This window comes from Diceros bicornis, chromosome 6 (genome assembly GCF_020826845.1).
Source record: "Diceros bicornis minor isolate mBicDic1 chromosome 6, mDicBic1.mat.cur, whole genome shotgun sequence".
NCBI lineage: Eukaryota > Metazoa > Chordata > Mammalia > Perissodactyla > Rhinocerotidae > Diceros > Diceros bicornis.
The window spans coordinates 24,819,860-24,843,255 of NC_080745.1; the positions used below are offsets into that span (position 1 = coordinate 24,819,860).

At 38.4% G+C, this 23,396-nt stretch overlaps 1 protein-coding gene across 1 annotated transcript in view; it reads left to right on the plus strand.

Annotated features, from left to right (window-relative positions):
* Positions 1 to 23,396, plus strand: part of EGLN1 (egl-9 family hypoxia inducible factor 1) — a 59,148-nt gene that overhangs the window by 31,785 nt on the left and 3,967 nt on the right. Inside the window, exons 2-3 of the mRNA XM_058543027.1 lie at positions 18,825 to 18,944; positions 22,008 to 22,144. Coding sequence (XP_058399010.1) covers positions 18,825 to 18,944; positions 22,008 to 22,144 — 257 coding nt within the window. The remainder of the gene's footprint in view (positions 1 to 18,824; positions 18,945 to 22,007; positions 22,145 to 23,396) is intronic.

Consider the following 23,396-nt stretch of genomic DNA (forward strand, 5'->3'; position numbering starts at 1 on the left):
TTGTAGTGACTAATGAAGTTAGAGTTTTAGAGTAATAAAAGTTACCAAGTACTGTTTAATTTTGGCATCCGTTATTTTGGGCTTTGTGATGCCAGTTATATTTCTTTTAATCCTGTTTGAAATGTCTGTTTTGTGTCGTCATAAAGGAAGCAATGCAAGATCGGAAATCGGGAGACCCAGATTTTTGTCCTTTGGAATTCTCATCTCTAAATAAAGAGTTTGGGCTAGACTTTTATGATGTCTTCCAGTTTTAAAATTCTAGAGTTTTTGTTTTAAATCTTTGCTGTATCAGAAGTGCTGTCAGATGGAGCATATATTCTTTAAGCTAGACTGGCAGATTGTATAGTCCAAGTTCCTTGTTTTAGAGATAAAGCAAGCTGGTGTAGATGATGTGATCCAAGATCTCCCACCACTTAGTTGCAGACTGAGCAGGGACAGACGCATTTCTGCATCTGCTACATTACACTCCTCTTTCCTCAACACAGTTGTACCAAATTGAAGACAACTAGCATTCATTTGTTTGATTAAAGAAACATTTATTGAATATCTTATACATATGAGGTATTTTACTAGGCACGTTGTTAGCTGCCAAGATGTATAAATGAGGGAATGTTCATGAAAAGCCATATAGTGTGGAGGATCAAAATTGGGCTATAGAAGGGGCTGGCCCCGTGGTGTAGTGGTTGAGTTTGGCATGCTCCACTTCGGCAGCCCAGGTTCATGGGTTTGGAACCCCAGGTGCAGACCTACACCACTTGTCAGCCATGCTGTGCCTGCAACCCACATACGAAAAATAGAGGAGGATTAGCACAAGATGTTAGCTCAGGGCTAATCTTCCTCAAGCGAAAAAAAAAGAGCAAGATTGGCAACAGATGTTAGCTCAAAGTGAATCTTCCTCAGCAAAAAAAAAAAGTTTGGTTACAGAGTCCAACAACCCTGGGTTCACGATCTAGCTGACCGATTATCTCTGCAGCCTCAGGTCAGTTAGCCATTCCAAGCCTCCGTTTCTTTGTCTGTAAAATGAGGATAATAGTAGTAGGCTTTTTATACAGTTGTTGTGAGGATTAAATGAGATAATAAAGATTAAATTTAGCATGGTGCCTGGCACATAGTAGGCTCTCTTAGAGATTATAATGAGGGTGTTTATGAAAGAAGAAAGGAATTAAGATTTACAGTCTTGTTTAACTCACATCCCTATGAAGTAGATAGTGATAATCTTAATTTTTCAAATGAGGAAACAGCTCTGAAGGCTTGGGACTTCTCCACTGCCCCTATTGGTCATAACTAACATTAACATTATCTGTGCACCAGGCGGTATTTTAAGCACTTTTTACGTACTGGTTTATTAGCCATGCAGGTGGTATACTATTGTTATTTTCACTTTATGGACAAGAGAAATCAGGCATAGAAGAGTTAAATAACTTGCCCAAAGTGACCCAGCTAGTAAGGGGCAGAGTTGGGATTCGAGTGCAGGCCATTTGGCTTCAGAGTGCAGGCAATTTGGCTTCAGAGCCCACTGTTCTTAATCTCTGTGTTCTTCTTTTATTTCATGTGGTCTTGGGAAGGTAAAAGCCATTTTGCAAACTGGAAAGCACTACATAAGATATGGTGCTATTTTTATCTGACTCTGTCCCTGTACTCTAGAGATTACAGTCTACCGGGAACATGTCTTCTCCAGGCTAAACCTACTCACTTCCTGCCACTGTTCCTTACTGGACTTTACCTTCACCATTTTGGCCTTCATTTTCTTTTTTAATACTTACTCCAGTTTGTCAGTATCCTTCCTGTAATGTATCCCCAGAAATGGATACAGGCTTCAGATATGGCCTGAGTAGTGCAGAATCTAGTAGGATTGTTTAATGCAGCTTAATGTTGCTGTAGTTTCTTAGCAGCACAGTGGCTGGGTTTAAGTTTATGGTCAACCAAAACTCGTAGGTCTTTTTTTTTTTTTTTTAAGATATCTATTCTGCCAAACCATCACCCCCATTTTATCTTTTACTCTGCAAGATGAGAATAATACTTGCCTCCCATGGGTTCTGAGGATTAAATGAAAGAATGAATATAAAGTTCTTAGCACAGTGACTGGCGCATAGTAATAATACCTCAATAAATGGTGGTGGTGGTTGTTTACTACTTTTGTATGGTATGGTTGGTTTTTGTCATTTTAAAAGTAGTATTTACTTTTAGTCATATTAGAATTCATTATGTTGGTTTCAGTTCACATCACACTGAATCTTTCTTTTTTTTTTTGTGATATTGGCTGCCTTTCTTAGTTTTGTATGAGCTATACATTTTCCTGTTACATATATTTATCTAAACTTTTCCTATTCAGAGACGTTACATTTATTTCTGTGATTCAAAATCACTGATGAAAATGTAGATTAGTGAGAGGCTAAAGACAGAGTAGAATTTCCTTCCAGGCTGACAGAGGCCTAGATATGGGATTCATAGAGAAGCAAACTATTAGTTTGTCCATCTCACATTTCACCATCTTGTCAACCATTTATGTGAGGTTTTTTTCAGGATTCTTTAAAATGTATCTGGTTGCTTCCTTTCTCATAATTAATTTACTTAAAATTCTCTCAAATTATATACAGAAATAGAGCCTCACCTTTGATGTTCTAAGACTTCCTGTAACGTTCTCTTCAAATTAATCATATCCTTACAGCAGTGGTCCTCAATATTTATCTTATGACCCGTCAATCACTTTGGTTAGTCACTGGGCCCCATCACCCTCTGGAACCAAAACAAAACTTCCTCTTTTATCAACAGCACATTTAGACATAATATTGAATAACGTTCTCTAAAATTCTACGTACAGTAGGTTTACATGTAATGATATTGATCAGATGAGCAGGGTAGATCAGTTATTAACAAGCTTCAGTAAACATAATGATGTCAAGATTAAGCCTGGGCCAGTAGAGAACTGTGGATTAAAGAAACAGGAGGCTCTGAAGACTAGGGGAGAAACAGCGAGTGGTATAGATGCTCATTCTGGTGGGTAGTAGGAACACGGGTTTGAGAGAAATACTGGATGTTGGTAGTTACTGGTGATATACTTGCAAGTCACTAGGTATAAAGGTTTAGAGAACTTGACTTATTATAATAGTTGTTATGGAAATCTTACATTCCATTTAGACCGTTTTTCTAAACCACTCACTAGGTATACTTGAACATTCTTAAAAATAAGCTGTGCCTAGAGCCAAAATAAAATTATGTGGTACTGAAAAACCAGTCTGTGGGTATAATTTAGTAACTCTGCCTCTTTACTTTTGTGTGTGTGTGTGTGTGTGTGTGTGTGTGTGTGTGAGGAAGATTGGCTCTGAGCTAACATCCCTTGCCAGTCTTCCTCTTTTTGCTGAGGAAGATTGTCCCTGGGCTAACATCTGTGCCCATCTTCCTCTATTTGTATATGGGATGCTGCCACGGCATGGCTTGATGAGCGGTGCGTAGGTCCCTACCCGGGATCTGAACCTGTGAACCCTGGGCCGCTGAAGTGGAGCGCGCGAACTTAACCACTACACCACTGGGCCAGCCACTGCCTCTTTACTTTTTATATGTATAGGGTGTGTATGTTATTTTTGTCATCCTGTGCAAGTTGGAAACTTGTTGAACTTTAGATGTATTTCTCATGACCTAACAATATTTCTGTCAACGTTTAGCATAAGACACTAGAACTCAACTTCTATTTTAAATTGTATTAAAGTTGTTTACATTATTCTCCCATTCCCTCCCCCTCTTAATCATTAATTAATTTATTCAAAGTGCCTGTGTTTGGCACAGATTAATAAGACTTGGTTCGTGCTCTGTAGGAGTCCAAAATCGGATTGGGGAAACCCAGAAAATGAATGTTACAAGGGTGTCTAGGTATGACAATTTATAAATAATTAAGAATGATGTGCAAAGCAAAGAACATTAAACTCATTCAAAGTGATAAAGTAGAATAGACGTTATTGTTCTTTGAAACAGCGCCATGATTATTTTCCAAGATCAGATCTGGTCCTTACATTAATTACACTCTCAAGCAGTGGTCGTTAAACCACTAGGCAAGTTAAACACTTCAGCACTTAAAACAAAGCCCAGATAGGGGGCTGGCCCAGTGGTGTAGCAGTTAAGTTCACACACTCGGCTTTTGTGGCCCGGGGTTCGCAGGTTTGGATCCCAGGCATGGACCTACGCACCACTTAACCAAGCCATGCTGTGGCAGGCATCCCACATATAAAGTAGAGGAAGATGGGCACATTTGTTAGCCCAGGGCCAATCTTGCTCAGCAAAAAGAGGAGGATTGGCAACAGATGTTAGCTCAGGGCTAATCTGACACACACACACAGACACACACAGCCCAGATAGATTAATTTGTAAAATGGAGATAGTCACGTCCCTGCATAACTCATCTGTTGCAGGACTGAGATGGGATGTGCTCCATGCAAGCTCTGTAAACTAGAGTTCTATATAAATGAAGTTGTACTCTCAGAAAGGCTGTGACTTGAATTTCTGTCAGTCATGCCACAAAAACTTGTCAGAAGTGTTTGGTTATCTGCCTACAAAGGGAGTTGTGTTATTATTAGTGAACAAAAATCAGCTCATTATTGGTGTTATGATTTTTTTAAGGGTCTGATTTATATGTTTTTATGACCAGTCTTATCAACCAAGAAGGAGTGCTAACTCTATTAAGTCTTTTTTTTTTTTTTTTTTTGGTGAGGAAGATCAGCCCTGAGCTAACATCCATGCCAATCCTCCTCTTTTTACTGAGGAAGATCGGCTCTGAGCTAACATCCATTGCCAATCCTCCTCCTTTTTTTTTCCCCAAAGCCCCAGTAGATAGTTGTATGTCATAGTTGCACATCTTTCTAGTTGCTGTACGTGGAACGTGGCCTCAGCATGGCCGGAGAAGCGGCGTGTCGGTGCGCACCCGGGATCCGAACCCCGGGCCACCAGTAGCGGGGCGTGGGCACTTAACTGCCAAGCCATGGGGCTGGCCCTGTCTATTAAGTCTTAAATTGAAATAAGCATTTTAGTGATTACTGAATATCTCTCAAGCATTAAGGCTAGGGCTAAGTTTAAACTTTTAAGTACTATATTTGGGCTCATTCATTTTGAGAATTTTTAAAAAATCAGCCTTTTGTTATTTTTGCATTGATTCTGCATCAAGAAAATTAAGTTAAATGCAAAAACAAACTTTTATTCCTTTATAGAGTAACCCAAAAGAGGAAATAGCTAGCTGTTTACCAGCTCCAGTAAGAATAGCAGACTCATTGCTTTATAGCTGTACTTCAAACATGGTGCCAGTCAATCACCTACTTAAGTGAATGAAAACTTACAAAGCTGATTGTGTCACTTCCTTGCTCAAAACTTGCTCAAAACTCTTTAGTGGCTTCCCATTATCCACAAGATAAAATCCAAATTAATTATCAAGGAATGCTAATCCTCAAGGATATGTCCAGCCTCATCTGTCAGACCCCTTGCCTCACACTTTGGGCTCCCCCTTGCTTGTAGTTTTTACACAGCACGTGCCTGTGGACACACACCATGCTGTTTCGTGTCTTCATTTGTGACTTTTTCTCTTCATGGAACATTCCCCTTCTCCCCCTTTGTCTGGCTAATTTGTATTCTTCCTTCAAGACTGATTTTTTAGGAAGCTCTCCCTGACCCCAGCTTCCCCCCGATGGAATAATACTCAGTGCCTAGTCTGGTCATTTTAATTTTTGAAATGATTAGTTTTCCTGTCTGTTCCACTGGAATATAAGTTCTTTAAGAGCAGGAACTATCTTCCTAGCGCTGTGCCTTACACTACCCTAACTGAACATGTTCAGAACTAAATTCCTGGTCTCTCACATCCCCCCCCATCTCACTTGGGCTGTGACACCTGTTGTTTTCATTTGTTTATGGTAATTAAATTTTTCCAGCTTCTCAAGCCAAAACCTTAGAGTCATCCTCTCTCTCATACCCCATACCAATCCTTCTGGAAATCCTGCTTATTCTGTCTTCAAAATAGAGTAAGTATCCAACCACTTCTTACCACCGTGGTCCAAGCAATCATCGTACCTCACCTGATTTATTGCAGTAACTTTAGCTGACTAGTCTTCTGCCTTCCACTCTTGCCAGCCTTCAATCTATTTTCCACATCAAGAGTCGACAACCGGGGCTGGCCCAGTGGCATAGCAGTTAAGTGTGTGCGCTCCGCTTCAGCGGCCCAGGGTTTGCAGGTTCGGATCCCAGGCACTCACCGATGTACCGCTTGTCAAGCCATGCTGTGTCAGCGTCTCATATAAAGTAGAGGAAGATGGGCACGGATGTTAGCTCAGGGCTAATCTTCCTCACACACACAAAAAAAGAGTCGGCAACCTTTTTCTGCAAAGGGCCAGGGGGTAAAAATTTTAGGCTTTGTGGACCACATATTCTCTGTCATAGCTACTCACGTCTGCTGTTGTAGCAAGAAAACAGCCAGAGACAATATGTAAACAAGTGTGTATTCCAATAAAACTTTACTTACAAAAGCAGGCAGTGAGCTGTAGTTTGCCAGCCCTTGCTCTACATGCAGCCAGACTACTCAAAATCCTCCAGTGACTTCCCCTTTTACATGTCTTTACAGTAGTCTCTGAAGCCATCCGTGATCTGTTCCCCAACCCTTTACCTCTCTGATCGTATCTTCCACTGTCCCCTGCTTTACTCTCTCCTCTCCAGCCACACTGATCCTCCTTTTCCTCAGACATGCCAGGCACACTGTCCTTGGAACATTCATTTCCTCATCTCTTTCAAATTTGCTCATATGTCAACTTCTCAGGGAGGTCTACCGATCACCCTATTAATAATTACACCCTAGCATTGGATTCCTCATTCCTGGTTTGTTCTTTTTTTTCACAATATTTATCTTCTAACATACTATATATTATAATCTATGTTGGCTTAATTATTTTGTTTGTCCTCTCTCCTTCTACTAGAATATATGTTCCCTGAAGGCAGCTACTTTTTTTGTCTGTTGTGTTCATTATTGTTTTTCCCAAGATCTAGAACAATGCCTGACGTATAGTAGGTTCTCAGAAAATATTTGTTGAATAAATGAACAAGTAGTGGATATTTTTGAGGTTATTTTTTTAGTGAGTTCTTCCTTCTCTCTCACCACCACCAAATCCTGTCTGTTTCACATTCTTCATTTTGCTTTAGCTGTCCTGTCCTCTCCAGTCCCTCTCCCCTTCGTTGGGGCTCTCCTCTCTCATCTGTGTCAGTGACCTCTTGTCCCATGTCATCCATTCCATCCTCTACAAGTAGCCTGAGTGATGTTTGTAAAATTGAAATATGATTATTTTGCTACTGTTATTCAGAATTTAGCCCTTTGCTAATTGGAATCCACTATGGAGTGCTTGTTTAAAATTCCAAGATACCAGGCCTCATCCCATACCTACTAAATCATGATTTTGAGGTGGAAGGGTTGGGAATTATTATATTTTAAGAAATAGACCAGGTGATTCTTAGTGAACACATTGGAGTACACTGGCTTGTTAAACAAAGCTCCTCAGCAAGTCACTAAGAGCCTTTCTGACCCACCCCTATCTGTCTGTCCTGCCCATCTCCTGCTGCTCCGCACCAGGCACTTCATCTTCCAACAGTGTTTATCCGTTTGCATTTCTCTCAGAGTGCCATATTTTTTCTTGCTTTTTGCAAATACTTTGTTTCCTCTACTTGGAATCTCCCCCTACTCTGGAAAACTTCTATTTTTATCCTTCAAAATTCTGCTCATTTGTTACTTTCGCCACAAAGTCTTTTATGACACCCCATTCCCATGAGAGCATTAATCATCTTTGCTGTCTGGGTACCTTGTGTAAGACTGTGTTGTGTTTATTACACTGTCCTGGATGCCTTTGCTCACTGTCTCCCTGGTGTGACCCAACCTGAGCCAATTCAGTTGTTTAGGTATTAGGTTCTTTTTGAGAGATATTGCTCAAACTTTTGCAGGCTACAAATAAGTGAGCATTATAGATCTACTCCACCAAAACCCAGCTTCTAAATGGCATGTTACTATGAAAGCAAAACTCAGACTGAGTTCTGCCACACGTACAGAAATTTATTAGCAAGAAAGCACAAAAATAATCTTAGAAACTGTTTTCTAAACTGGATGAAGTCCCTACTCTTCATCCATTTAGAGTCTCTGACAAGCACCTTTTATGAAAGGTTTATTCCAGGCAGAAGTGCTAATCTGGTTTTAGGATTCAGTTTAACCTAATTGAGATCACACAACAGAATTCCCTTGTAGAGAACTAATCACAGAACCTGCAGGAATCCTAAGGCCTAGGGTGCAGTCCCAAAGAGTATGGGCCACTGGGTTCACTTGATTTGTATGTATGTGGTCATGGGAGAGCAGTGGTCCCTATATGATATCTGTAGCCAAACCACATATCTTGAACACTACTCTTTTCTAATACTATAGGCATTTCTAACATCTATTATACTAATTACCAAACTCTTTGGATTTGAGGAGAGATAAGGATACTGGTTTGATCTCACTGGAGTGAAGTTTTTGATTAGAAGCTTTCAACATTAACCATTGATTGTGTATATCCAGTAGTGGTTTTGCAAATGTTAACTAAGTGCTCCAGGATGAATATCAGGAACCTCTTATCCATGCCCTCCAGTCCATTAAAAGAAACAAATATGTATTACACTCTTTATGCTGAAATAATTTAAATAACAGTTTAAATCACACCTCTCTTCTAGACTCTGGAATTAAACAAGTATTGAACTTTTCGTCTCTGTACCCCATGCCTAGTGCAGTGCCTGCTCAATGGGCCTTGAGAAGTGCTGAAGTAAATGTGTGTAAGGTTAAGCAGCTGGGTGTTTTGTTTGTTTCGTTTGTTCTGTTTTTTTCTTTTAATGCTAAATTGCAAACTCTGCCAGGGAGTTATATTAATAATATAACAAGTTTGCCATAGCTGTCTGAGTATGTGTCTTACCAGTGGCATCTCCTTGCATGGGCTGGAATGCAATCACGTAACTGCCTGGGTGGGGATCAAGCCGAGGCCTGTTCGGATCCCCAGCCTCGTTGTGGAGAGAGGTTGCTCTATCCTCTTCCTCAAGTTTGCGGTTTGGGGTGTTGTGGGTAAGTGGCACAAATACAGAGTCCTGCTTAGGAACCTGAGGAAGAGCTGCATACAGCTGGTGAGATTGTAGTCTAGGTTAACAAATTATATAGGTCTCTGTTCTGACAGCAGAGCTAGACAGCTCAAATATAAACTGCTTCACCAGATGGATTCCTAGTTGTAAAGTATAATGTTATCAATTCCTTGGTAAAAGAGAAATGGAGAGTAGTAAAGCATTATTATATATATCCAATTTACACCGTCTATTGGGAGCATTGCCCTTAAGTAAGTTGATTTTTAAATGTATATTGAAGTTTTATCTCTTGGGCTAGAATGAGAGCCCAATAAGGAAAGCAGTGTCTCGTGTTAAACAGTCCATCATTCTTGGGCCATTTGGGGAGTGATTTGGAGCAATGCTATTTATTATCTTTCCTTTTTTTCCTGCATTTTTCACATTCCTATGAATATGGTCAGAAGAGTCTCTTGGAATTTTTAAAACTTCAATTTACATGAATAATTAATATGGTTATACTCTGCCTTCCTGCACAAATAACTACCTTGTATTAAAATATTCTATAGGAGCATAGTAAAAATGAAGTTGTTGTCATGCAATATGACAGAAGGTTAACATCTAAAGAGCCCTTAAAAATCAATAGAGAAAGGATGAACAACTCAGTAGGAAAGTGAATAAAGGATGTGAGGAAGCAATGAACAAAAGAAGAATTAAATGGCCAATAAAAATATGAAAAATGTTTACTTTCACAAATTGATATGTAATTAAAACATTAGTAGTATAAATTTTTACCTCTCAAATTGAGCAGTTATTAAAAGAATAAAATAGCCAAGGTTAGGGCTGGCCCAGTGGCGTAGTGGTTAGGTTTGGCACACTCCGCTTCGATGGCGCATGTTCGTGGGTTCAGATCCCGGGCGTGGACCTACACCACTTGTCAGCCATGCTGGGCAGCGACCCACATACAAAATAGAGGAAGACTGGCACAGATGTTAGCTCAGGGCAAGTCTTCCTCACCAAAAAAATAAATAAATAAAAAGTAGCCAGGGTTGGCAAATGGGTGGGAAGATATTTGTACTCGCACAAAGCTGATGGGAGTAAGCTTATGTAACCATTCTGGAGAACATTTGGCAATTATAATTTCATTTCTAGGAATTTAATTTTAGAAACGTATCAAGGATGTTTACAATGATGGAGCTCCAAAACTTCATCATTGTGTTGTTGATCACAATATTGTTTATAATACCAAAAGTTTTTTAAAACATTTTAACAAATGCCCTTGAAAGTCCTGTATTATATGTGTTCATCATTTACAATTAGTCAAAAAACAATTAGTAGAAAAATCAGTCAAAAATTATTTACAATTAGGCAACTTCTGAGCAGTTATTTAACCATTATCCTGTGATCAGGAGAGCAACAAAGCTTAATGAGTTCTTATTATAAATGAGTTTATTCCATAAGAATCTGTCCTTTGTTCTCTTCTTTTCTCCCTACACTCCCTTCCTTGGCAATCTCTGGCAGCCACATGGCTTCAGCTATCCCATATGAAGATGGCTCCTAAATCTACATCTCCAGCCGTGACCTCTTTTTGGAGTTCCAGGCTCGCATTTCCAGCTGCCTTTTGAACATCTCCACCTGGATGGCCTACCAGCATGGCAAACTCAGTATGTCCAAAAAAATGAACTCATCTCTCCCAAACCCATTTTCCCTACTTCCCTTAATGGTCTGTTAATCTCAACCAGACACAAACTCTCTTAAACCGTCTTTGATTCAACCTTGTCCCTTGCTCTGTCTGTGAAAGCACTTATTAAGTCCTTTCACTTTTCTCAAATTCATTACCTGCCCCGTTCCACTTTGCCCCTGCTCCCTCTTCCCCTCACCCTTCCCAAAGCTGCTCCTCTATATCAGACAATCATTTCTTTTGTCTGTTGCAGTTGTGTTCTGACTCGTCTTTTCAGTGTCGTTTTTTTTTCCTGTCCGTTTTGCTAAATCCATCTTACATTCTGCTTGTCATGTTTCTGAAGCACCGTTCTGATCATGTTGCTCCCCTGTCCAAAAACGATGGCTTCCCTCTACCTCTAGAATAAAGGTCATACTCCCTAAGAAGGCATTCAAGTTTGTCCACAGTCCAGTCTTTCTTACCTTTTCGGTTTTCTGCCCGCTTCTCAAGAACTCTGTGCTTTAGCAAATCTGAATATTCCCTGTCACTGAATATGTTGTGTATTTTCTCATGTTTAAAACTTCCCTTATATAATTCACTCTGTTTGAAATGCCCTCTTTTCTAACTTATATATTTCTTTTAAGCTGAACTCAGATACTAGTCCTTCCATAAAGTCTGCCGTGATCTGTCATAATACTCTCAGTACCTCCTTTTACGTTCTTCTCTTTCTACTTAGAATTAGTTGAGTAACTTTTATATGATACTGATCTTCCAAATGGTCTTTATTGCCCTGTGTGAACTAGATGCTTGTACCAAGAGAAACTGCCCTGGTTCTTATTGCTTTATCCTTTTTTTCAGTGCTAGTTTCATTTTTGCCATAACATAGATTTGAAAAATTTACCTCCCAAAACATAAAGTCTGAGTTCATGGTGAGCTATGTCATTTAAAGTTTAGCAAATAAGTCAAGAGATTTAAAATTTTAAATGCTTGTAGATTGCCCTTTCCCATTACTCCCATTTAATATGCTAATTAATGCAATGAACAAAATTCATAACTTTTTATGAAGTTTTTAATTGTATCTTTTAGGAAATGAAGTTTACCTAAGCTAAGCAGGTATAATTGAAATCTGCAGTTTTAAAAATTAGATGATTATTATAGTAAATACCAACTTGCTCTTAGTCTAGTTCTTTTGATGACCTATTTTTTTCTGTATTTGAGCTAGATTTGTGTAAACCTCAGAGGTAGTAATAGTGTGGGTGGGTGTGCTTTGGGAGTGGGTAGGGAAGAGACTTAAAATATCTAACTGTAGAGTTGGAGAAAATCTTCTGCAGTCCATCTGTATGTGGGAGAATTAAGCATAATGCACGCGTGTGTGTCACTGTAGCAGGTGCGGGAGTCACTTAGGAGTCTATCTTACCAATTTCATCTGAACTCTTCAGTCACACTAAACACAAACCTTACGGGAGCCAGGAATTGAGGAAGAATACGGAAGGAAGTTACTTTTCCCTCTAGACCCCTGCAGTTCATATCCCACCTCTGCCACTTAGAGTCTCTGTGACCTTTGGCAAGTTTTTGATTCTCATTATAGTTCAGTTTTCTAATCTCTAAAATGGAGAGATTAATTGTACCTACCTCATAAATTTGTTCTGAAGACTAAATGAGATAATCCATGCCTGACTTGTAGTAAGCGTTTACTAAATGTTAGCTATCAATATCTACAAAGGGCAGAGTGCTGGGTACCCTGAGGTAATTTAATAGGATAAATTTTCAGATAGTAAACCTTTTCTTCCCCTTATGCTGGGTAAAAATAGTACTTTGACAGCCCATAAAATTTTAGTTTTCTTAGCTTAGCTTTGAATAAATGTTTTAAAATAATTTAGCTCAAAAAGGAAAAAAAAAAAAAGGGCCGGCCCCGATGGTGTAGCTTTTAGGTTTGCACGCACTGCTTTCGCGGTCTGGGGTTCCGGGGTTCGGATCCCGGCGCCAACCGACGCACCGCTTGTCAAGCCATGCTGTGGCCACATCCCATATAAAGTAGAGGAAGATGGGCACAGATGTTAGCCCAGGGCCAGTCTTCCTCAGCAAAAAGAGGAGGATTGGCATCAGATGTTAGCTCAGGGCTAATCTTCCTCAGGGAAAAAAAACTTTCCTGGTTCAACTTCATATTGAATTACAGGCCTTTCAGTGCCAGAAATAAATGTCTTCAGATTCCAAAGGGGTATCACAAACCTCTTCCTTCCTTTTATTCTCAGAGTAAAAAACAAATGTATGGTGTTTCTTATCTTAAGAAGGTCCTCAATCATGTATATTTTCTTATCAAAAAGGAAAAAATAGTTTTTAATTGTTTTGCTTATGTTCAAATAGGCTTTTCCCAATGGGAAATTGAAATGTTTAAAGTTGGTATCTCAAAGAGATGGCAGATTAGGAACATACCTCAGAATTATACAGCGGGCAATTTGCATTTTTTCTTTTTCAGGCAAGTTTCTAGACTTCTGCTGTCCTCCACCCTAAACTTTATAGGAGTGTATAATCATGTCTAGTCCTGCTACTCAGGAAGGACAGAAGGACAACCAGGGAGTATCACTGCAATCCCTAACAAATTTCTAGAGATAGAGAGCTTTTAATTTTTCTTGATAGACTTTAATGCATTTCCTTATCCTTAAACCAGCATATCTAACATAAATCTCTTGGAATAATTTTATCCTTTATAGGTGTGTCTTAGTCTGTTCAGGCTGCTATAAGAAAATATCACAGACTAGGTAGCTCATGAACAACAGACATTTATTGCTCACGGTCCTGGAGGCTGAAAAGTCGAAAATCAAGGCGACCATGCTGGTCGCCTTCTGGTGAGGGCCCCTTTCCTGGTGCTTAGCTAGGACTTCTTGCTGTGTCCTCACATGGGGAGGGGCAGAGATCCTTCCAGAACCTCTTTTGTAAGACACTAATCAGTTTCATGAGGGCTCCATTCTCGTGACCCAAGTACCTCCCAAAGACCCTGCCTCCTAATACCATCATCTTTGGGGGTTAGGATTTCAACATATGCATTTGGGCAGAGAGGACGCAAACATTCAGACCATAGTAGTGTGCTTCATCTTATAATAATCTTTCATATAAATTCTAGAATAAGGAAGCTGCCTTAAAAGCTTTCATTGTGGCCGTACCTGCCCAAGAACCACAGTGGTTCACTGCTGCTTCCCTTTTAATTCCTACTTCCTCTGCTTAATTTTCAAGATTTCATCTTATTCCTACCAAATTAACTTTATTTATTTAAGTCGTTAAGTGACAGAGCAGACCATTATAAAATACCTCACTGTCACTTAACTGTTTCCTATATTTGTTATGCTTATACTGTTTGCTTTTCTTCCTGTCACCTTTCCAAATCTCATCTGTCCTTTAAAGATGAGCTTAGGTTTTATGTGTAGCTCAAAGCCTCGTCATATTATTATATCCCACACGAATAGTTCCTTGTTTCAGAATTCTTTTTTTGTTTATTATTTGCATGACTCAGTTTATCATTTGTTTTGTGTATGCCCAGCTTTTTCTTTCTTTCCAGTTAAGTTCTTTCAGACAGATAACATAATGAGCCTTTTTGTAGTATGATATGGTAGATATTCCATAAATATTTTTTAATGCTGCTAATGACTTATAGACTGATAAGGTGCTCAGGTAGGTAAAATCAGGTGTAGAATGAGTTGTTATTAGTTGCCTTACCAAGAGATTAAGAGAAAATAAACTGAATTTACTAAAAGTATTATGAATAAGAAAGAGTGTTAGAGTCTTCTGTATATTAAAAACAAGAAACAAAACAAAAACAGCAATATCAGAGTCTTTTTTCCACAAATGTATATAAAATACACCAGGAAAACAAAATTACCAGTTAAGAAATCGAGTATGAATATTATTTCAAAGCTGGAAAAGCTATGTTACATTTAAGGAACTTTAAATTTTGTTAATCCGAACCATGGCTAAAGATAACTTTGTTTAAATATGAATACTGGTTTTAAACATAGGAGCTGTCAGATTTCATGAGACTTGTAGAAATACCTTTTTATGTTTTCTCAAATCCAAATGGGGAGGAGTCTCAGTACGTGTGTGAATTACTAAATGTAGTTTCACCGTATCATTATTAGGCCACACAGTTATTTGAATGAATTCATGACCTTTCCAAATCTTTGCAAGTTTCCTAAAAATTTCTCTTTCCCTAGAATCTCTAGGAGTTTGGCTCTTTCAGGTCTCAGATTTTCCATGACTGTTTTTTCTGGGTGTGCTTAGGCTCTTCTTTCTCCTCTTAAAGTCTCTAGCTGTAGGGACGGAGGGCTTGGCAGTGCTCTGGGACTCTTACTCCTGCCAGACCAGGATTGCCTTGGCTTCCTTCTCATTTATGTAGTGCTCTTGTTTTATAGCCACCAGCATTTAGCTGTAATTATTGATAGGCTTTCTAGTTTGCTGGGTTACACTGATGTTTTTCATTTTATCCTTTTTCGGTTAGAATAATGTACTGCTGCCTTTTCTAGAGCTAGTATTGACAAGCTGAGTTGGCAGATTAGATGCAAGCCCTGTTAGCACTCATCCTCCTCTCCTTCCTTCCTTTCTCTTCATTTGGCAGTGTCCTTATCACCAGAGCAGAGCTAAAGGGACCTAGGGAACACTAGATAAGGCTGAAGTGGTAATGGCCACCTCAAATAATACATTCAGATGGAGGTAATTGAGCTATATCAGGGATTGTGAAATTTAATAACACAATTGTTTAAAACTTTTATTGCATCTTTTATTTTTTCAAAAAGTCTCACTTGGAATTCAAATAAAGGAAACAGATAAATGCTGCCCCTAGTTGAAGGCTGGGGCAAAACCTGCTTGTTTGACCTCTTCTCATTTTACTCTCCGCCAGTCGCCACCCCTAGGTACCTCCATGTAATCCTAGGGCTCTAAAGAAAGCAGTTTAGAAGTGACTAATACCAGCAGATCCCATATTGAGGCAGAATCCTGGTATCTTCGATTTTTTTTCTATTCTGGGATATCTGGCTCATCATGACCGTTGTTGAGAAACTCCTTTCGTGCCCTATGCATGTTATTAAAACCGCTCTTTCATCTAGTATTTCCATTTTAGTAAATAGTTAACGCTGTTCATTCAGTTACATAAGATGAAAACCTTGGCATCATCCTGACTCTTCTTACTTTCCACTTCAATCTATTAGCAAATCATGTTGGTTTTCTGCCTTTAAAATATATCCCACTTTGCCACCCTGGTCAGCCTCTTTTTTGTTTCCCTCCTAGAAACTGCAATAGCCAACTAGCCATCTTCTTTTTTTCACTCTTCCCCCCCTGCATTTTAGTATGGTGGTTAATTACATGGATTCTGAAACCAGATTGCCTGCATTCATACCTGGTTCCACTGTCATGTGACTTTGAGAACATTAAGTAACCTTTCTGAGCCTCAGTTTCCTTTACAGTTAGATGAGGATGACAATGATACTTTTTACCTCATACAGTTGTGTCAGTTGAGTAATTACACATGAATTACTTAGAATAGTGCTTGGCAAATAGTAAACGTCCAATAAATGTTAGGTAGTAGGTGATACTGAGATTATTGAAATTATTATTTTTTATTCATACAGAATTGAAACTGACCTTCTTAAAACATTAATCAGATATATTCTGCATTGGCTTCGTGTCACTTTTATAACAATATCCCAAGTCCTTACCATGGCTTGCTGGACCCTCTCTGATCATTGTTGCCCTTGCTCATTCTATTCCAGCTGGCCTGCTGCTGTTTTCCACCCTTCCCAGCCATTGCTGCCTTTACCTTCATTGTTCCGCTGCCAGATACTCTCACCCAGCAGATATTTGCACAGCTTGCCACTCCCTTCATTTAAGTCTCTGCTCAAATGTCAGCTCCTCAGAGAGGTCTTCCTTGACCACTGTTCTAGAATATTATACTGTCATTTTCTCTAGCCTTTGACTTAATTTTTTTTTCATATCTTGTGGAAAGATATTTCATCACTGCTTAACATTACGTTATATATCTATTTGTTTATTGGTTATTTACACCACTACGCTAGGTTCCATAATAAATGAAAGCAAGGAACTTTGTCTGTTTTGTTCTTCTTCTTAGCCCCAGGGCCTTTCCTATACATAGGAGGTACTTAAGAGTCGGTATATGTCAAATGGATGGATGGATGGGGTGGGATGGGAAGGATGGGAAGGGGTGGATGGACGAAGAAAAATTTGCCCCTTCATTCTTTGCATGAGAGATGCTGAAGTTATCAGCTAGTTGGAGAGGCTGAATGAACTCTTTTGAGATGAGATCATTTTAGGAAAGAATTCATGTGCATTTTGTTTTTTCCATTCTTTTCTGTGGATAAGAATGTATTGTGTAATTCACCATAATTGTCTCAATTAAATGGATTAATCACATTGTTAAATTAGAACCTTCTTCTTTTTTTTTTTTTTTTTGTGAGGAAGATCAGCCCTGAGCTAACATCCGTGCTAATCCTTCTCTTTTTGCTGAGGAAGACCGGCTCTGAGCTAACATCTATTGCCAATCCTCCTCCTTTTTTTTCCCCAAAGCCAGTAGATAGGTGTGCATCATAGTTGTACATCCTTCTAGTTGCTGTATGTGGGGCGGGGCCTCAGCATGGCCGGAGAAGCGGTGCGTCGGCGCCTGGGATCCGAACCCGGGCCACCAGTAGCGGAGCTCACACACTTAACCACTAAGCCACGGGGCCGGCCCAGAACCTTCTTATAGTTACTGTTCAAAGTCGGCTACATATGCCTTTCCTTAACAGCTAATGACAAGGAAATTGTTTGGATTTATCTTTTATTAAGCATTATTAAACCCACTAAACCCATGACATTCTCCCTGTTATTACCAACCTCAAGTCCCAAGAGGAGGAATTTAAATCTGTCTAGAATCAGGAGAAATAGAGACATATGTAATATTCACCAAAAGTTCTGCTTCAGATAAAGAGTAGTAGATTCAGAGTGTCCACAAAAATGTGATTTTTTTTTTTAAGCATTCAGGTTTGAAATGCTTCCTAGTCTCTCAGAAATGGAACATAGTTAAGTATTCACTAATTAATTGAACATGAATTTTAAAACTTAGCATTTGACATTTATCTTAATGATGTAATTTAATTACTGTTTGATAACTTTATGCTAATTCGTTGACATTAATACTGATCCATTGGCTTTAATACATGAAGAAATTGGAGAAATAAAGGATTTCAAAAATAACTGGTAGCTTTGTACATCTTTGTTTTTGTTTTCTTCATAATTCCTGAGATTTTTTTTAATTGCCCATACTAATTTCACTGGATTATTATGTACTACATGTACATAATAACATGTAAGTTATTTGGTGCTTTTTATTTTGGGCCTGTCATCCACCTTCATGCTTAACACCCAGCAGTCTTAGGAACTGCATCTTGCTATGATTTGAGTGAAAAAAATGACTTTCTATCTGATTTGAAGAAGGGTTAGTCACATGCTAATTTGTCATTTAGCCTTTTTTAAGTGGCTGACAATCAGTGAGTTAATGTTTGGAGTTGACCTTCTAAATTAGGCCTCTCCGAGTTGGTACCATTCAGAGACAGTGTCAGATGGGGTGTTTGGCTGTCAGACAGTAAGGTAGGTGTTCTGTGATGAGCTCAGGGAGGATAGAAGTCTCCCATGGAGCAGGACAAAAACTCACTTTATCTTGATCATCAATATGAATAAAGATCATGAAAGTGGGTTCTGCAATCCTTCCAATCTTTGGAGTTTTAAGCACAGGCAACTGGCTTGTGACAGCCAAGTGTTCGTAGCAATGTTGCGCTCTGATCCTTCGATGTTGACTCTTCCCATCACTGTGAAGCAGAATTCACCAAGCCTTGGATTGTTCACCAGTCTATCCTTGGATTCTTTATAAATATCAACATAGAATATCTTTACCTCTTCTTATCTACAAAATATGATTTTTATTAGAAGAATTTAAGTGTAAGTCAGAGTGGCCAAAAATCAGAGATCTCTTTTATAAGCTGTTTTCTCTTTTTTATTCATACATGGACTTTTAAAATCATTATTATTATTATTATTATTACAGGCTATGGTTGCTTGTTATCCAGGCAATGGAACAGGTTATGTACGCCATGTTGATAATCCAAATGGAGATGGAAGATGTGTGACATGTATATATTATCTTAATAAGGACTGGGATGCCAAGGTATGCAACTTAAATGAGCATTTATTTTTTTTTCTCACAAGTATTAAGATTCGTACTCCTCACAGGTGAGACTGTCTTTAACACATGAACACTTAAAAATTTTTCTCTTAGATTTGTTTCAGTCTCAGGTATTAGGGGTGGATCTTTGTAAAATGAAATAGATAGTAATATATCTCAAAAAATGGATTCCCTTATTTTCACTTATTGAGGCATTCATCCAAAATTTAACTTTTACAAAAGTATCTTTTATTAAAATATATTCTTTTTAATAGTTTTTATAAAAACACTTCTGAGAACGATTGTTTTCTAATGGCTTTTGAGGGAGATTATGTATAAATAATTATTATGGGTTATTTCCTATTTACTCCTACATTTTATTCTTTGCATTGTTGTAGAGATGTTATCTGGCATTGGGTTGTTGAGTGAATATTGGAGGCAGGATTCCTTCTTTCCTTGATCACAGAAAAACCAAAAGTTTATCAATCTGACAAATCCTATAAAACCAATTAGAATGTACAATACATTTAATGTCTCATGTTTTAAATATATATTCCCCTAATATTAGCCTGAGTTTCACTTAAATGAGTTAAACTTTAGAAGTATATCATGCATTATTACATTGGAGGTTGTATAAACTAATTTTTGGTAGATTTTTTTTTTAATATTTATTTATTTATTTATTGGTGAGGGAGATCAGCCCTGAGCTAACATCCATGCTAATCCTCCTCTTTTTGCTGAGGAAGACCGGCTCTGAGCTAACATCTATTGCCAATCCTGCTCCTTTTTTTTCTTCCCCAAAGCCCTAGTAGATAGTTGTATGTCATAGTTGCACATCCTTCTAGTTGTTGTATGTGGGACACGGCCTCAGCATGGCCAGAGAAGTGGTGTGTCGGTGTGCACCAGGGATCTGAACCCGGGCCGCGAGTAGCAGAGCGCGCGCACTTAACTGCTAAGCCGCGGGGCCGGCCCTAATATTTTTTTAATTTACTTTTATTGAAGCAATATATTCAAAATAGAAAAGTCAACACAATGTATAGCCTAGTGGATTTTCACAGAGTGAACACACCTGTGTAGCCAGGGTAATTTTTAAAAATCAACCTTTAAAACACCTCCCACCCCTGAACTCACCCCCCCACACACATATACACAGATGGGAACCACCAAGTCCTCAAGTTGCAGAAACCTACTTCTTTCCTGAAAGCATATCCTAAAATTTAGTGATTTAAAGAGTTTCCTCTGTCTTAGTCCAAGTACAAAATGGAGGGAGGTTTTACTGCTAAGTAGATTTTGAGGCATTATGTCAACAAGCATGGTTTTTCTGTTATCCCTTTCAAAGTTTGAAACAGAGAAATAAATTCGATAATTCATCTTGAGCCCAAGGCACAAAACAGATTGGTTAACTTTGCTTAAAACTTAAAAATTTATTTTCTTTTCAGATTTTGTGAATATCTAGAAAGCTAGAAATATGTTTGATCAACTCCTAGCTTCTGTATTTTGTTAGGTTGTTTCTAGTTGATCTCCTTTTAATTTTGATATGATGTAGCCAAGGTCATTAATATATAGTTTTTAAATTAGTACATAAGCAGAAAAAAGTCCTTAGTATTTTTATATGTACAACTTTTTGAAAACCTCCGTTGTAAGCTTGCACTGAATATGTGCAGTGTGCTAGACATTGTTCTGGGTGCTGGAGACAGAGCAGAAATAGAAATAGCCCTCAGAAAGCTTAGGATCTAGTGGAAGGTGCAGATCAGTAGATTAACAGTTACCATGGGTTATAGGCCAAGTGCAGGACAGATTGCTGTGGGAGCATGCAGGAGGGCCCCCTAAATCAGAGGTCAGGGAAGGTTTCCCAGAGGAGGATTGGAAGCTTCAACTATCTGTCTTTTTTTAAACATTCTCAGCAGATCACCTGTGATATTCCCAATGACTCCAGTCAAAGGGAAGGGGGCAGGAGGAAAGGAAAGAAGACATGTTCTCCGTCACAGTTTAGAGGTTCTTTAGATGTTTGCGTGAGTGCTGTGGGAATCACTCTGAACAACACTGGAACCTGAGGAAGGTGGGCAAAGATACCAAGTAGCTTGAATTTAACTTACCTGAGGATGAGCCTGATAAACAGCTTCTCTAATTATAGATTCTAGGAATAGGCTCAACCTCTGTGATGTCTTGATCAAGGATTAAAGTTCCCTCAATTTAACAGTCTACCTGCCTAGGAGTTTATTAGTTTTTCAAGGGTAAAGAGCTACTCAGTTGGGTAGGTTTTTGCCTCACTTTAATTCCCCCCCAGATTATAAATACCACAGGACAACCTCTGTCTGCATTATTCCGTACTCTGCGCCCAGGGCCCACCACAGGTCCCAGAACAATAGACACTCAATCAATATTGGAGTGAAGAGGTGAGTCCAAATCCCAAATAGAGAAGGAAATATATTTGGGCAAACAGTAATAATCCTTTCTGGATGGAATCCAGTTTTATAAGCAAGTAGTTATCAATGTGTCAGACCCAGTCTGGAAAGGGAGAGAGCTACAGTTTCTAATAATGACCACAATGATGATGATGATGATGATAAATGCTGACACTTTCTACTGATATACTGAATTCTTTAAATAAGAGGCATTAAATTTCTGACTGTCCTGTTAATTATCAGTTGAACTTTAAAATAGGATAAACTATTTGTTTGATATACTTAACCATTTGTAGTAATTTAGTCAAGATGATTTAAAATGGATACATTTTAAGAGTAGATTAAGCAAATCATTAGCATATATAAATAAATGTTTACTAGTTTTTAAAACTTTCAAATGTCATTTTAAGACTTAAGAATTCAGATAATATTCTTCCGTTTCATCAAGTATTTACAAAAATCTCAAACAAGAAATGAATTTTTCCTTGTATCGGCATATGTACTTGGAATCTCAACTCATTTTCATACCTTTTTAATTGAGATATATTTATGAATAATCCAATTAAGAATTTTGATTCACTGAAATGGTCTTTTTCCCTCCTAAATTTAATTTTGTAGCATTTTTGTTTACTCATACTTACACATTTGGCTCTTTTCCTAGGTAAGTGGAGGTATACTTCGAATTTTTCCAGAAGGCAAAGCCCAGTTTGCTGACATTGAACCCAAATTTGATAGACTGCTGTTTTTCTGGTCTGACCGTCGCAACCCTCATGAAGTACAACCAGCATATGCTACAAGGTAGTATTCCTTTTAAGAAAAAATTGGTAAAGAATATGATAGGATAGGAGGGGACAGATAGAATAAACTGGAAAGTTTTCTAATGAGTATCTTCCTGTTCTTCAGCTATCTTTATCATAATGCTTCAGTCATAACTATTTTAATTTGAATAATCTTATAAGATTGGTTCACAGTTAGTACTAAATGTGACTTTCTTTGCACAGCCACTCCTTGTTTGGAGTAAGAAATGGAAGCACAGACCGTCTCATATTTCTAGCCCTGTCTCCTTGTTTGGTGCGTCTCTGAGCTACTATCTAGTCCATGATTTTGTGCGAGTACTCACTTGGGGGATAGAAAGATTAGATAGAGAAAGAAAAGAGCAGCTTTTTGAAAGGTGGGGGGGTGGAGTGGGGAAAGAGAGATGTAGAAAAATGATGCAGAGTAGAAAAATAAGAGGTAACTACAGAGTAGAAATGAAGAGAAAAAAGAATAAAGAAAAGAAGAGAAAATGTTGCCATGGGTGGGAGTTAATGTTAGAAAAAATAACCCTTTAGCTTTAATAGAAGCTTCTACTAGGGTTATTAACTCTCTTTTTCTACATTATACTCTTCTTTACATTTTCTTCATTGTACTCTTTTTCTACAAAGTTGTGTATTCTAAACCTATTATGTTTAATGTATTCTTTAAAACAATTTTTTTACCATTTACTATGACTCAATTAAAATGTCTATTAAAATGGAAGATGTTACAGACATTGTTATAAAAATAAATATTTGTAGAGCAATACTATTTTTAAATACCTATTTTTTATTATAGAAAGGACTTCAAACCTTCTGATAGTGAATTACTGACCTGCAGTTGCTTAGATCTGGTGAAAAGAGGCATACCCTTAGATACACTGGGAGAAGGATTGGCTTTTAATAATGATGTTAGAGACGGGCCAGCCTTTGATGAGGTTCAAATTCTAAAGACTCTGTTGTCACCTCTCCCTTTTTCTTGCTTCTTTCTGAGCTGTGTTGCCTTCAGCCCTAATTCACATAGTGAGTGAGCAAGCCGAGCAGTTTGTGGATAGAGATCATAAGAAGGCATGAATGGAAACCAGGGGGCTCCTGTCACATCACGTGACATCCGTCCCAAATCCCCATCTCTCCTTTCAGCAGGCATCCCAGTGCTATCTCTACCCCAACTGCTTCTTTAGAACTTTTTCTGACCTAGAAGCTGCTTCGTAGACCTTCCTTTTTATGGAATCTTGAGTATGGTCTGGTTGTATCCT